This window comes from Elephantulus edwardii, unplaced genomic scaffold, assembly GCF_000299155.1.
Source record: "Elephantulus edwardii isolate Elephantulus edwardi_28Jun2011 unplaced genomic scaffold, EleEdw1.0 scaffold00045, whole genome shotgun sequence".
Taxonomy (NCBI): Eukaryota; Metazoa; Chordata; class Mammalia; order Macroscelidea; family Macroscelididae; genus Elephantulus; species Elephantulus edwardii.
The window spans coordinates 5,242,582-5,256,357 of NW_006399795.1; the positions used below are offsets into that span (position 1 = coordinate 5,242,582).

Sequence of the window (13,776 nt, forward strand, 5' to 3'; positions counted from 1 at the left end):
GTGTGGGTTGCAGGGGGGGTCACACAGTGTAGGGTAGTCTTCGTTCCTCTGGGGTCTCACAGTCTTCACTCCTCTGGAGTTCCATGGTAGGTGGCTGGCTGTTGTTTTTCCCGGGTCTCTTCCAGGCCCCTCTCATGGTGGAACCCCGTCTGGCGGCGGCGTTCTCCCGTCTGGCGGTGTCGCTCTCGCTGGTGCTGTGTTGCTCTGACAGCTGAGTTTTATAAGTTCTTTCTAACTGACAAAGGCAAAGTCACTCCACTCGTTTTTCATTTGGTGGACCACTGTGAGATACTGCCAACTATTTTTTATTTATAAAGAAAAATTTTTATTAATTTTAATGAAAATTTACAGAGATTTTGGATTTTCATTCATTGATTGTTACATTTTTTTCTTTATCGCCCTCCCCCCAGTTGACTCCTCTCCTTGAAAAGCAAAAGATAAACTTATTTGTTGGTATACAATCTCCCCTACACACACCCCCCAAATGCAGTCCACTATGCAACCTTAATTCTGGATTCCTGTGATAATCAAAATATGCGATCATATATCACTTTTAAACTGTTCTCTCACTCATCTGTTTCAATTCAGTATACATAATCTATCCAGTTTTTCTCATTCTTATCCCAACCCTGATGTCAGTCACTTTCTATAACAGTGGCATCATGCAGTATTTGTCCTTCTGTGACTGAGATTTATTTTGCGGTTTAGTAAATTCCCCTTGCAAATCATTACATTTATATGTCACACAAATCCATCCAGTCCCCAAAGAGGCAAAGGGAAGGATTGGAAGTTTTCAGCCCAAGGTGACATAGAAAATGAGCAGCGCTGGAGGCCTCTTGAATTAAGTTGGGCTGCTAGAAAAAGATCATCTATTTGAACCCACCAGCAGCTCTATGGGAGAAAGATGAGACAGTTCGCTCCTGTAAAGATTTACAGCCTTACAATTGGACAATTAAAACAGACATTCGGATGGTGGGGAAGAAGAACAAACTGGGGAGGGGGGTAGAGAAAATGGTGCAGTAATGAAGGAATGAAAACCCAAAATCCCTGTAAATGTTCATTAAATTTAATAAAATTTAATAAAATAAAATATTTACAGCCTTAGAAACTCTATGGGGCAGTTCTGTTCTGTCTGTGGGATCACTATGAGTCCAGTGGATACTACAGCAATAAGTTGTTTGGCTTGGTACTGGAGGATCAATTAACACCAGTAAAGCAAGAGGGAGTGGGGGTGGGGGGTCCTGGTGGTCTAGTCCCTAAGGAATTATGCACAAGGCTGGCCTCTGTGGTTCAGATCCTTGGAAGAAAGACAATCTCCTTCCACTGACAGGGTGGTATTAATAAGTTCCGAATTCTCTCTAGATATATACCAGTTATAGAACTATAGTTATATCAATTATAAAACTGACATTATTTCTTCAGCCTGCAAAACTAGTTACTTAGCTTCTGAATTCTGTTTCCTGTCTTTAGTCATGTAAAGTAGTTTGATCTCTCTGTTTACCAGAAGTGGAAGTGCATCTCTCCTAGATCTCTCTGAGGCTGTTTCCCAGTTATATGTAAATTGTATCTTAATCTGCCTGTTTACCAGGAAGGGGACTGTGCCCCTCCTGAATTACTAGTACTTAAATACTAACTATTCTTTTCAGATATAAAAATTACTTTTTTTTTTAACTGACAGAAGTGCATTGCTAAATGAGCTAGGGTTTCACCCTAGTATAAAACACAGTGATCACTCCCAGAGGGAGAGACAGTCTTGGAGGTGACTAGCAGTCTCCCAGATCTGGGTAATAAAGTGCTTTTGGATATTGCAATCCGTTTGTCTTATTCCCGATTGACTATGCAAAGAACCCCTTGCATTCAGTAACACCACGTGACTTACAACCGCATAAAGCCAGTGGTCAACTGGTTTCCACTAGAAAGGCTAGTTTTGAGGGGATTTTGATTGGACTTTTAAGGACATGAGGATGTGCCTGGCACAGAGGAATAATACTTACCTGGTTAAGTATTAACTATAATTTAAAGAATAGGAACCTTTGAACCCTTCTTTCCGCTACTTTGCCTTATTCTCAATATTAGACACTGGCAGCAAGGTGAAAAGGAGGAAAAATCAGGGTCACCTTGGCGCTGGGAAAATGGGTGACCCATCCCGTTAGGAGTCCGTGGGGAGCTCAGCGCGCAGGCGCGACGAGCGCATGTGGCCTCCAGCACTCAAGGCTGCGGAGCCAGGCGCGGGCTGGATCCAGGTCGGAAGGGTTATGCGTGGCTGCTCAACGCTCGGGGTCGGGCGGGTCTCCAGCGCACCGCGTTCTGGGGCGGGGAGACTGAGGGGGCGGGCCAGGAAGGGGTGTGCCGCGAAGGTCGTCACCAAGGTCGTAGCAGGACGTGCCGCCCGGAGCCAGAGACACGCCGAGTACGTGTGCGACTCGGAGTACGTGCCATTGCTCCGAGCCCTCATGCCCGCCACGCCACCCCGCCCCCTCGGCCCCAGCTCCACAGGCCTCAGCCTCAGGGGTCCCCGCTGGGTATAAGGCCCGCCCAGACACTGGCCCTAGGGGCCCAACCGGGTCTCGTCCTTGAGGCGTCGCCCCCCTACTTTTGGGTCTTTGCGGCAGCCCCAGTCCCGCCCTCTTCAGAGCGACAGTGTGTTTAGCCAATGGTGAGGCGGCATTCCGGGAGGCGGGAAGTGGGCGGTGCTAGGCCAGCAGGACAGAAAATCCCTGCGTGTCGCTGCTCCTCCACATCTTTGCTCAGTCACTCGTCTCGGTGTCCGCAGCATCTTCCACTGCTTTCCTGAGTGACGAGAACCGGCCTCCCAGGTAAATACGTCTGCTAAGGCTGCCGAGAGAGCACCCATGCAGTGTCGGGTGGGCTTCTTCACCCAAACTCTTGGGGCTCCCCTTCCCGCGGAGATGCGGCGTGCGGGTGGAGTCGGACGGGACCGACGGGGACGGGCGCGCCGACTCCTGGCGGCTGCCCGGGGGAGACCCTGGGAGCGCTCGGCAGATCGAGCTCCTGGATGCGCTCGGATGCGCGCCGTGCACCCCGCGGGGGCCTCCGTCCTTCCTGCGCCCAGAGGCATGGCCCGCCCAGGCCCACCTGTAGGATTTTTCTGAACAGGGGAAAGTGCTGAATAGCACGTGATGACAGAGTCAAAAGGCCGAATAACTGTACGCAGGGAGCCGTGGGTGTGATGTGCCTCTATCAGTTAAATTAGAGGTTCTTGGGGAGGATACAGGTTACAGGGTGATAATTAAAGCAGGGCCCTTCCTAAAATGGAGGACGGGGCTGAGAAGAAAGGGGGGGGGGGAAGAAAAGAGGCCGGGAAGCGGTGGCTCTCCCCTCCCCCACCTCGTGCCTCAGGACCCGCAACTCAGGACGTCCTACCCTTCCGAGCTTGGGCATAAGCAGTGGCTCCTATAGTTTCACGAAAGCAGTTATTTTGGTGAAAACTGCAGCAGAGCTGGTGAATAATTAATTGGGAACTTTACAGGCGACCTCGCCCAAGTCGGGCGGGACTGACCCGCACCCCTCCCTGCTTATGCCCTGGAGTTCCCTGATGTGCTATTGGAAAAAAAAATTAAAAGCATTAAAATTTTCTGTTGTCTTAAGGAGTGTGATCTGACTCCTGGGACCTGTAGATCCTTGGTTGACTTGCTCCGGGCCACTTCGGCCCAGACTGCCCTGACCACTCCTTCTACCCTTGGTACAGGGTTCAGTCCAGATAAAAGTGATCACGAACAGATTTACTCTTCCCTGTCCTTGTTCCCTAGTCTGATTTATGGTGTTTCTGAACTATAGCTTACAGTTGATCTCAGTACTTTGGATGAGTTAACAGGAAGGACAGATTCTAGAGGAGGACATGTTCGTGCAAGTAGGTCACTGGAAGGTTTTTGTGAGCAAGATTGGACCCTTTAGCACAGAGCTGAATCGGGTTATCATTCTCTTGTACCATGGTGTTCACTAAGTCACAATACATAACAGCCATCAATTAGGTTCTAACACTATTTGTATTTTTTTTTCTTTTTTTCTTTCTATAATTATATTTTATTAATTTTCATAAACATTTGTATTGAAAAATTTGCTAAAAGTCTGGTGACAAAGTGTGTCTGGTTTCCTGAGGACAAGAGCAATTGATCACGAACTAAAAAACAATGGAAATGCTACACAGGTAGCAGGAATTCTCAGAAATTCAAATCACACACCTAAATGAGCACATTTTCTCATACATAAATTTTTCAGTTGCCTCAGATGTAAATGCTGAATAGCTGTAAATAGACAAATTTACATTTTTTTAAGATAGTATAAAAGCAAAATATATTGGCTAATGAACAAAACACATTGTTGCCCAGAATGACTTTGTATCTAATTTTGCAACTTAAAGTAAATTTTTAAAAAGATACTATGTGAATAGCTGGTTCAGAACATTCCAGAGAAGACATTGGATTGATGCCCAGCTAGATAATGGTTTCTGAATACTAATGTGTTTCTTCTAATCCACTTCAATATTTGTTGAATTCTTTTTTTTAAGAGTGCCTAAAGAAAAAGTAAGAAAGGGTTTTTTTTTTTTATTTGGAGGAGCAGTTTGCCCTTTGTGTTGTCTTTTCAGGGATGTTGTCCAAAGAGGGCCTCCCCCACCCCTTTATCTTACAATCTTCTATTTACAAGTCAGAGTGATTTACTGTTTACATTTCAGAAGTGAGTTTTAGAAATGGGGTGGAATACCCTTTGGGAGAAAGCTGAGTAGATAGCATTTGTGTGTGTCTTATCTAAAAACCCAAATACTGTGAGATTCAGAAGGTAGTGGTTGCGAAGATCACAGAGAATAGGACAAGGAGCTCATGGTTCCAGCATTTCCAGCTGGGTATCTGTTGAACATTCTGCTCCCTCAGACGTTTGAATTAATGGGATAGATCCCAAACAAGCCTGGTGTTCTTTCTCTGCCCCTAGATGGTTCTTTTCTGAGCTTTCTGTCCACTCTTTGTGTGATTTTCATTTGGCTCTTCTCCATTCTCATGAAAGCCTCCTTGTTCATGATATACTGTAACCAGCTCACACACCTCAGCTGTCCCACATCACCACATTCCTCCTTCCAAGTGGATTTGGCATCTCCCTGGGACATGCCTTTGCTGTCCTGTATTTTGAGCCTTCCAAAATAGGACCCTGACTGCAATCCCAGAGGTGCATGGTTCAAATCCACCAGCTGCTCTGCCGGGGAAGGAGGGACAATCTCCTCCTGTACCAGTCAGATCTGATTTGACGGTGTACACACACACACACAAAAAGGACCCTGAATGAGTATTGGCTCCATTCTGGCTTGTGGAAGATATGAACTGTTTTTTCTCTACAGAAATTCACCATGTCTATTACAAAGATTCACGCCAGAGAGATCTTTGACTCCCGTGGAAATCCCACTGTTGAGGTTGATCTTTATACTGCAAAAGGTATGTGTACTTTTTCTGTGCTCTTTTACCTGTGCTCTATTATAAAATAATAGAGCCCTCTGGCAAAATAACATCTGTGGTGGGAAAAGAAAGGTTCTTTCTGGATTTTACATACTAATTGTGATTATTGATGTGGTATTCGAAGTGGGTTAGAAAGCACAAGATCCTTCTTCACTCCTAGATGACATTCAAAACGACGCTGTTTGGCTCCCCAACCCTTAACACGTTGCCACACACTTTTAAATTGACAACCGTGCTTAGAAACACATTTGTAAGTTAGTTGTTTGTCACCTTGCAGTGACATAAGCACCTTACAGCACTTTTACCTTCCTTAACAAGGTTGTTAACAAGGTTGCTATGACTAGGAATTAATACAGAAGCAATGGGGGGGGGCACAATATTTTGTTTTCCTCTCCTTACTTTTTCCAGAAGATAACTCAGCCCCCTCTAGGCCTATTGGCTCTCCAGCAGTATGACTCCATTTTATAGTCATGGATGTTGTAGGGAGGTAGGGAAAGAGCTGGAGGAACCAACTGATGGTGCGTGGATGACCAGTCAGAGCTGAATCCCTGCCTGTGAGTCACGCCTGCCTTCCCCACCCATCTCACAGGAAAAGGGATTCTGGGATTCTGTGTCTCAATTCGGTGGCACCAGAAGCATCCTGCCTTAGGTCACTCACTGAGCACACGTGTGGTTTCTTCTGGGCTTGTGCGTTGTGACTAAATGCCATGGATTCTCAGAAGCTGAGAATTCCCTTCATCTAGTCAGACTGTCTTGCTTAGTCAGGGTGGAACTTTCCATTTGGGAACCAGTGAAACTTAAATTACTTTTGAGATCTAAATACATGGCACTGTCACATTTTCAGAATCTCTGAAATCCAAAGGGTGTATTTGTTAAGAACCTTTCATCACTTCCTCTCTTGGCCTGGTGCGTCATGGATACGTGGGCAGCCAGTACATATTCCAAGAAGAGTGTGTGTCCTATCTTACCACGGACAGTCACGCACATGGCCTAGGCAACAGACATCATCTGATTGATTTTTACTTTGCTGTTTCTTCATTTGTCTTCACGCCCCTCCCACTCACCAGCTTTCACATGCCACAGATGGGGCAATCCTTTAAATTTCAGAGGCTCTGTTGCTTACACTTCCTGCTTCCTTCTCTTTAGCTTGTCATTTGCCCTTCAAAGATTGCTGGTTTTCTACCTCTGCAAGATGGACGAGAGACTGACACTCAACAGTTAATTGCTTTTAGTGTTATTGTACTTTGTATCTCTTGTTGACCTTATTCCCTTCACATATACTCCCACTCTCCAATACCAGACCATCTTGTTTACAGGCTTCTTGTATAGGAATTCACAATAACAAACCCACTGCCATTGAGTTGATTCTGACTTAAAGGACAGAGAATTGCCCCATGGTTTCCAAGACTTCATAGCCTTCATAGATGCAGGAACTGCATCTTTTTCCCCACAGGGCAGCTGGTGAATTCAGTCTGCCAGCTTTTTGATTTAGCGTTTGAGTTCTTTGGACACCATGACACCAGAGCTCCCAAAATAGTGCTTATTACTGACCAAGGTGAAACAGATGAACTGCAGAGATTCCTCAACACACTTGAGCCAGCACTGTAAAGGCTTGAAACCTGGCAGCCTGCTTTCAAAGGTCCCTAAGGTGACATACCAACAGTGCTTGAGGGTTGCACTATCCATAGGGCTGCTGAGGACTCAGTGTATGCAATAATTGATATATACACTGGGTTTTGATGAAAAATAGGATCTATGGTATCCTATATTTGTATTTCTTTGTGCAGGGGAGTCAAAAGTATCTAATCCAAATTAATAACACAAAGACAGCTCCCAAAATGTGCATGCAGGAACTTAAGCCTTGAGCCTCTAAATGTTTCTAAGTTCCTGGGCCTGGCAATATTGGCCTCACCACTGCCAAGTCCTATCTCACATAAATTCTTCAGTTCAGTCATGGCTGGTGCTGTCCCCGTCCCAAAGTATATCCTTCATCTTTCTGCTTCCTCTTCACCAAAGTGGGAGAGATCCCTTTCTTCTCTGTCAGGAGAAGATTCTGTGTGTCTTAATGTGTCAAAATAAAATTTTGGGTTTTTTAAGAAAATACATTTCTTTCCTGCTTGTTTTCATTTTAATGGAACTACTTATCAAGTTCCATATCAAGTTTACAATTCCATGAAAGGGTTGCACTTCATGGAACAGAGCTGCTCAGGTGTGGTCTGACCGCTGCAGGCTACACTGGGTTTTCCAGGCCCTTATCCTTGTAGTGGGATCTGCAGGGGCTTGTACTGGAACAGCAGCTTTGCATTAGGGTCTGCATTGCAGAATCCTAGAAATAGACAAGTGTGGAGAAAGTGGACCACTTCAATCTCCCAGCTGGTAGAAGGAAGTAACAGTATTTCCTGAAGACCAGTGCCATCTGTGAGTGGGAGAGGAAGTCAGTTGGGTGAGTACTGCCACTACATTTCTAAATTGGAACTGTTTTTTTCTTCACTTTCTCAACTTCAAGGTCTCTTCAGAGCTGCTGTCCCCAGTGGTGCATCAACTGGTATCTATGAGGCTCTGGAGCTCCGGGACAATGATAAGACTAGGTATCTGGGGAAAGGTAAGAGTTGGCCTCAGTACTGCTGCAGTCATTCTTCCTGCTGACCTCGTATGTAAGGGCTTCAATGCTTATTCTTATTATAGTTTATCTGAGTCCAGGGGATAAGAAGGCCTCTTCCTTCCAGAGGATGGGGCCTTGCAGGGCCGGTAGCTTCTTTTAAGGGTCTAGTCTGATGCAGAGGAAGTATCCAGGGAAGGTCTCGTGGTAGTTTACCACTCCCATGGTGACCTACAATTCTGCTGTTTGACTTACTGATTCAGTGAAACATAGCTTTATAGCAAAGCTGGTGCCTGTGGGCTAATTTTTAGTGTATTTGTAACTTTTTAAACTTATAGGTAGAACCTTTGTAGCTAAGTGACAGAAAGGACTAGAACATTCTCAGCAAGGAAAGGACCTTAGAAATGACACTCCTGTCCAGAGCTACAAAGACTGATATTTGTGGTATCAAAATTTCATTGCTACCATTGCTCATACACTTTGTGGCTCTTTACAGCAAGAGAATGTTGTACTTTGATAGTAATAAATAATACATAAATATTGACCAGAAAATAAATCTGGTCCCTGAACTATCCTCCCTGCCTTCTGTTTTTTTTCTCTCTCTCTCTCTCTGAGTCCTTCATAGCCTCTTCTCTTCTGAGTCTTTTTTTCCTTCTCTGTCAATCTCCACTGGTCAGGTGTCTCCAGACCCGTTAAGTATATTAATGAGTTCCTGGCACCAGCCTTGTGCACACAGGTAATACATGGGATGGATGTCCTTCCCATCTTTCTGCAGCTGGTGACTCCAGTGCATGGCCTTGCAAACTAACTTCCTGCCAGCATTTTGAGATGGTAGTTCTATGTCTGACTCTTAACTTTTTTGGGTCCTAAGACAGAGCACTCAGATTGGGCCAGAAAGCCCACTGATTTGGGGAGGGGAAGAGAGATGGGGACTTAAACCGAGGTGCCATTGAAGGTCTTCTGGTGGCTTCTGGATATCTTTAATAGCTTTCTCCAGCAATGTTGCTCTAGCCTGTTTTTTAATTAATGTCAATTTGATGTGATTGTTCTTTCTAGGTGTCTCAAAGGCTGTTGAGCACATCAATAAAACTATTGCGCCTGCCCTGATTAGCAAGGTAGGAGCCTGATACTGATGCATATTAAATTAACATCATTACAGTGTGTCCTGGGTCAGTGGGCTTCCTACAGTGAGCTTACTCTGAGAGCTAAAGGAACCAGTTGAATTCCCCTGTTCATGTGCATGAGAATTATGTAGCCTTTTCTAATCTGTCCCCTGGCCATGTGTCCATGTCTAACAATGCATGGCATTGGATCTGACACTTCCCTCCAACTTTCTTGACTTTGGGGAGTTGAAGATCCCAAAAGTACAGTCTTATTTGGAACTTCAAGACATAAGCAGGTCATAATGGAGCTGTTATAGTTGAAGTCAGGCTGGGATAACCAGCCTTAATGGCTCAGCAATATTTTGTTTCATTTGTCCCTCCCTCCCACCCTTGCACTGTAGTTGCTGTTACGCTGAGAAAGGGGGTGCTTTTGAAACCTGTCTGTAGAGACACTCAAATTCAGAGCAGTCACGGCCTAGTCACTCTGCCTCCAAGGATTTGTCCTGTAACCACAGACAAATGGATTCTCATTATTATCTCTCCCTGGCTTATTTATCTTAGCCCTGCCTTTGTGGCACCCTCTAATTGATCCCTGCCGGATTAGTCCCCAGACAAATTCCTTATTGCTACCCTCCTGTGTGCACCATCCAACCCAGCCTCCTGGTTGCCTAGGTGCACACTGCGTTCTTCTCAGCACTCACATGGCTTGACTAGTGTCAAGGGTGGGGTTTTCATTGACATTTTTTTTTCCTTAGGGAGACCTGAACTATTAATGAGATATGGCCTCAGACAAAATGTTTGAGTATTAGGAACACCAGTCAACAAGTTTTTTAAGCAATGCCAAGTTGTATAGAAATATTTCTTTTGAGCTACTTTTCAAGACTTAAAAAGATTGTTGGGTTTATTAGTTTTGCCTCACAAAAAATATTCCTTTTAACTCTCAGATATTTTGCTAAATTACTTTTGGCTACTTGGGGGAAATCACCTTTGTCATGAGAAAGATGTCTTAGAGGCAATTTACTACCTTATGAGAGAGCTCAGACAGTACTATTGACATACTGTTAGAATAATGAATGTTTATCCATTGTCCCAAAAGACACCATTTGGGGGCATATAACATGCCTGTGCAAATGATGCATGTTGCATGATTAGGAAACTAACACTTGAGGGAATTAGGCCATCTGCAAAAGACCTTGCAACATACATTTGTGCAAAATGACGGTTCTTGGTGATAATGTTTTATAAAGACCATCTTTACGTTTGTCACCAACTGTGGTCACCTTTGTGATGAAAGGGCCTTAATTTTATTCCTGAGTATTTCCTCATTTACTCCCTAGTATTTAGAAAAGTGCCTCCCATGAAGGCAATGCCTGTCTCCCTGGTGTTGCCCTGTGCCTATAAATGGATTTGTGACCTGTGTGATTTCATATGGCTCCCAAGGTTTTTTAAACCCTGAAGTAGGAATGCACAGGTAATGCAAGTAGAGTGGCTCTGAGTTCCTCCCACTAAACTTAACTGTCTCTTATGCCTGGTAGAAACTGAATGTTGTGGAACAGGAGAAGATTGACAAGCTAATGATTGAGATGGATGGAACTGAGAATAAATGTGAGTGACCCTGGTGAATTTTGACCACAGTGGGGTATGAATCTGCTTAGACCTTAAAAAGACGATTTTTTTTGAAAGACAGTGCGTAGAAATAAACGTAATGGGAGCCTCTGAGTATCAGGAGCTTCACTGGGTATCGGCAGCATGATCAGGATTACTAACTTACACTCAAGCAATTTAGAAATTTTGTTGTAGTTCAATTAACCACTAAAATATTTGTTTTAGAGGAGAACACTGGGATGGAACCACATGGAATATTGTTTGCATTTCTAATTTGTGCATTGGGAAAAGACATGAGGAGAAAGAGGTCTTTATTCAGTCAGGGGGCATCCAGGAGGTACCTATAGGGAAAGGCCAGTAGGAACAAGGTAGAGAAATTAAAAATATCATTTAATGACCATTTCCTATTCTAGCAAAATTTGGTGCCAATGCCATTCTGGGAGTGTCTCTTGCTGTCTGCAAGGCTGGAGCCGTTGAGAAGGGGGTCCCCCTGTATCGGCACATTGCTGACTTGGCCGGCAATTCTGAAGTCATTCTGCCAGTTCCCGTGAGTTACTTATTTGAACTTCTTGGGTAGGGAATGGGGTTGTTGATAGTGTTATGATCACATCTCTGCTGTGGGAGGCTAACCAGCCCTTGCGTGTGTCCCTAAGAGTGACCTTTATATTGGGGGAGAAATAACTTACCTGCTTTGAGAGCAGCATTACTGAACATAAATAGCAAGTCCACACTGACATGAGGGACCTCTCACTATCACAGTATCTCGGATATTGTGACCACATCTAGTCCCAAAATGCACACTGAGATATAAAAGGGACCTCTCACTATCACAGTATCTCATTGTGACCGTGTCTAATCCCTCACTTGTGAGCTGTGTAGGGCCCTCCAGGCTGGGTGCTGGACCATCTCTTCTCTGCCTCTCCTTAGGCTTTCAATGTCATCAACGGTGGCTCTCATGCTGGCAACAAGCTGGCTATGCAGGAGTTCATGATCCTCCCTGTCGGAGCAGCAAGCTTCAAAGAAGCCATGCGCATCGGGGCTGAGGTTTACCACAACCTGAAGAACGTCATCAAGGACAAGTACGGCAAGGATGCCACCAATGTGGGGGATGAAGGTGGCTTTGCCCCTAATATCCTGGAGAATAAAGAAGGTAAAGGGTCCTGACATACCAAGGAATTTCTTAGTTACTATGCATTATAAAATATTTTAGAGGTGATAGATGCTTCTCAGTATTCCTGCTCCATCTAGCCAACCAGAAAGGGTTCTTTAATGGGTAGAATCACAAAGCGGCCTTTTTCTTTGACACTTTGGAGGGAAGAGGAACAATTGAGTAGAAAGTCACAACACAGGAATTCACTTCTGAGCTTGATTTAGGAGGGAAAATACCTCTCACTTAAAGGAAGAGCAAATTGCCATTGAATTGATGTTCTTTAGTGGTGCTTTGGAAGCAGTGAGCAAGTTTCTTGCCTCAAAGCAGAAAAAAAAATACTTAAAATGTTTGAGGGAGCTCTGGTGGCCTAGTGGCAAGATGCTGCACTGCAATCCCAGAGGTATGTGGTTCAAATCCACCAGATGCTCTGCTGGAGAAGGAGGAGGCAATCTCCTCCTGTACCAGTCATATCTGATTTGATGGTACACGTAAAAAAATACAATTGAAAAAAAAAAAAACTAATGCTGTCACACTTTCTCTTAGATTGTAACAGAATGCTGCTCATTTGGCATCTGATAAGAAAAAACTTGAGCTCAGGTGACCAATTCCGATCCACCAGTGCTCTTGCAGACAGCTAGGCTGGAAGGATTTACAGGCTCAGAAATTCCGTTTTCCCTGAGTCAGAATTGACTGCACAGCTTGGGTTGATCAGGAGAGAGAGTAGCTTTATATCTGTTCCCTGAATGTATGGCCACCATCCCTCCCCAGCCCTGGAACTGCTGAAGACTGCGATTGGGAAAGCTGGCTACACTGACAAGGTGGTGATTGGCATGGACGTTGCTGCCTCAGAGTTCTTCCGCTCTGGGAAGTACGACCTGGACTTTAAGTCTCCTGATGACCCCAGCAGGTACATCTCACCTGACCAGCTGGGAGACCTGTACAAGTCCTTCATCAGGGACTACCCAGGTGAGTGGGCCCACCCATCCACTGACTGGAATATGCTCCACTGAAGTGCACCCGGCTAGTTAGAGATGGTCACAGTAGGAGGTGGGACTTCTCTGATGCTGCTGTAGGCCTCGCATGTAGGAGCTCCTTGTGTACAGCATAGGAATCGGGAGTTTGCCCTTCCAGTGCCAGCAGTGTTCATGTTTGTTAAGAAACTTAAAGTGTGGTCACTTTTCTGTCATTGTCACAATGGTTTTAGAAAGCAGGTACACCCATCATTGTACAGACAACCCAAGAGCTGCTTTCTTTTTTGCATTATTTAGCGCTCACAGGGTGGGCAGTTTCATCACTTGGCCAGTGGCGGCAAATGACAGAGCAAGATTTCAGGCCAAAAATCTGATCTCAGTCCCATATTTAACCAATATGATAAATAGCTTGCTTTAAATTAGCAAATATGTTGCGCTGTTCTTATTTTAATAGTCATAATGCAGATCACACAGAACAGTATTCCCCCTTTTTTGTTGAACACTCAGTGGCCCAGAATTGAGGGTAACTTGTGCCAGCTGTAGGTACAGGTTGACAGGGAAGGGTTTCCATGGGAAAAGTTGGAGCTGTGTGTGGAGAGGTGTGAGGAAGGAAGTGAGGCTCCATGGGTATTTTCAGCATCCTTGGAGGGTCACACTCTGATGTAACTGGTCTCTTCTTCAGTGGTGTCTATCGAAGATCCCTTTGACCAGGATGATTGGAGCGCCTGGACAAAGTTCACTGCCAGTTCAGGGATCCAGGTGGTAGGAGACGATCTCACTGTGACCAACCCCAAGCGAATTGCCAAGGCTGTGAATGAGAAGTCCTGCAACTGCCTTCTGCTCAAAGTGAATCAGATAGGCTCTGTGACCGAGTCTCTTCAGGCGT

At 44.9% G+C, this 13,776-nt stretch overlaps 1 protein-coding gene across 1 annotated transcript in view; it reads left to right on the forward strand.

Moving 5' to 3' along the window:
• Window positions 1-5,356: 5,356 nt before the first annotated feature.
• The window catches only part of ENO1 (enolase 1, (alpha)), a 10,588-nt gene continuing 2,168 nt past the window's right edge, over window positions 5,357-13,776 (forward strand). Inside the window, exons 1-8 of the mRNA XM_006885910.1 lie at window positions 5,357-5,441; window positions 7,969-8,064; window positions 9,118-9,176; window positions 10,700-10,769; window positions 11,183-11,316; window positions 11,697-11,919; window positions 12,688-12,885; window positions 13,573-13,774. Coding sequence (XP_006885972.1) covers window positions 5,357-5,441; window positions 7,969-8,064; window positions 9,118-9,176; window positions 10,700-10,769; window positions 11,183-11,316; window positions 11,697-11,919; window positions 12,688-12,885; window positions 13,573-13,774 — 1,067 coding nt within the window. The remainder of the gene's footprint in view (window positions 5,442-7,968; window positions 8,065-9,117; window positions 9,177-10,699; window positions 10,770-11,182; window positions 11,317-11,696; window positions 11,920-12,687; window positions 12,886-13,572; window positions 13,775-13,776) is intronic.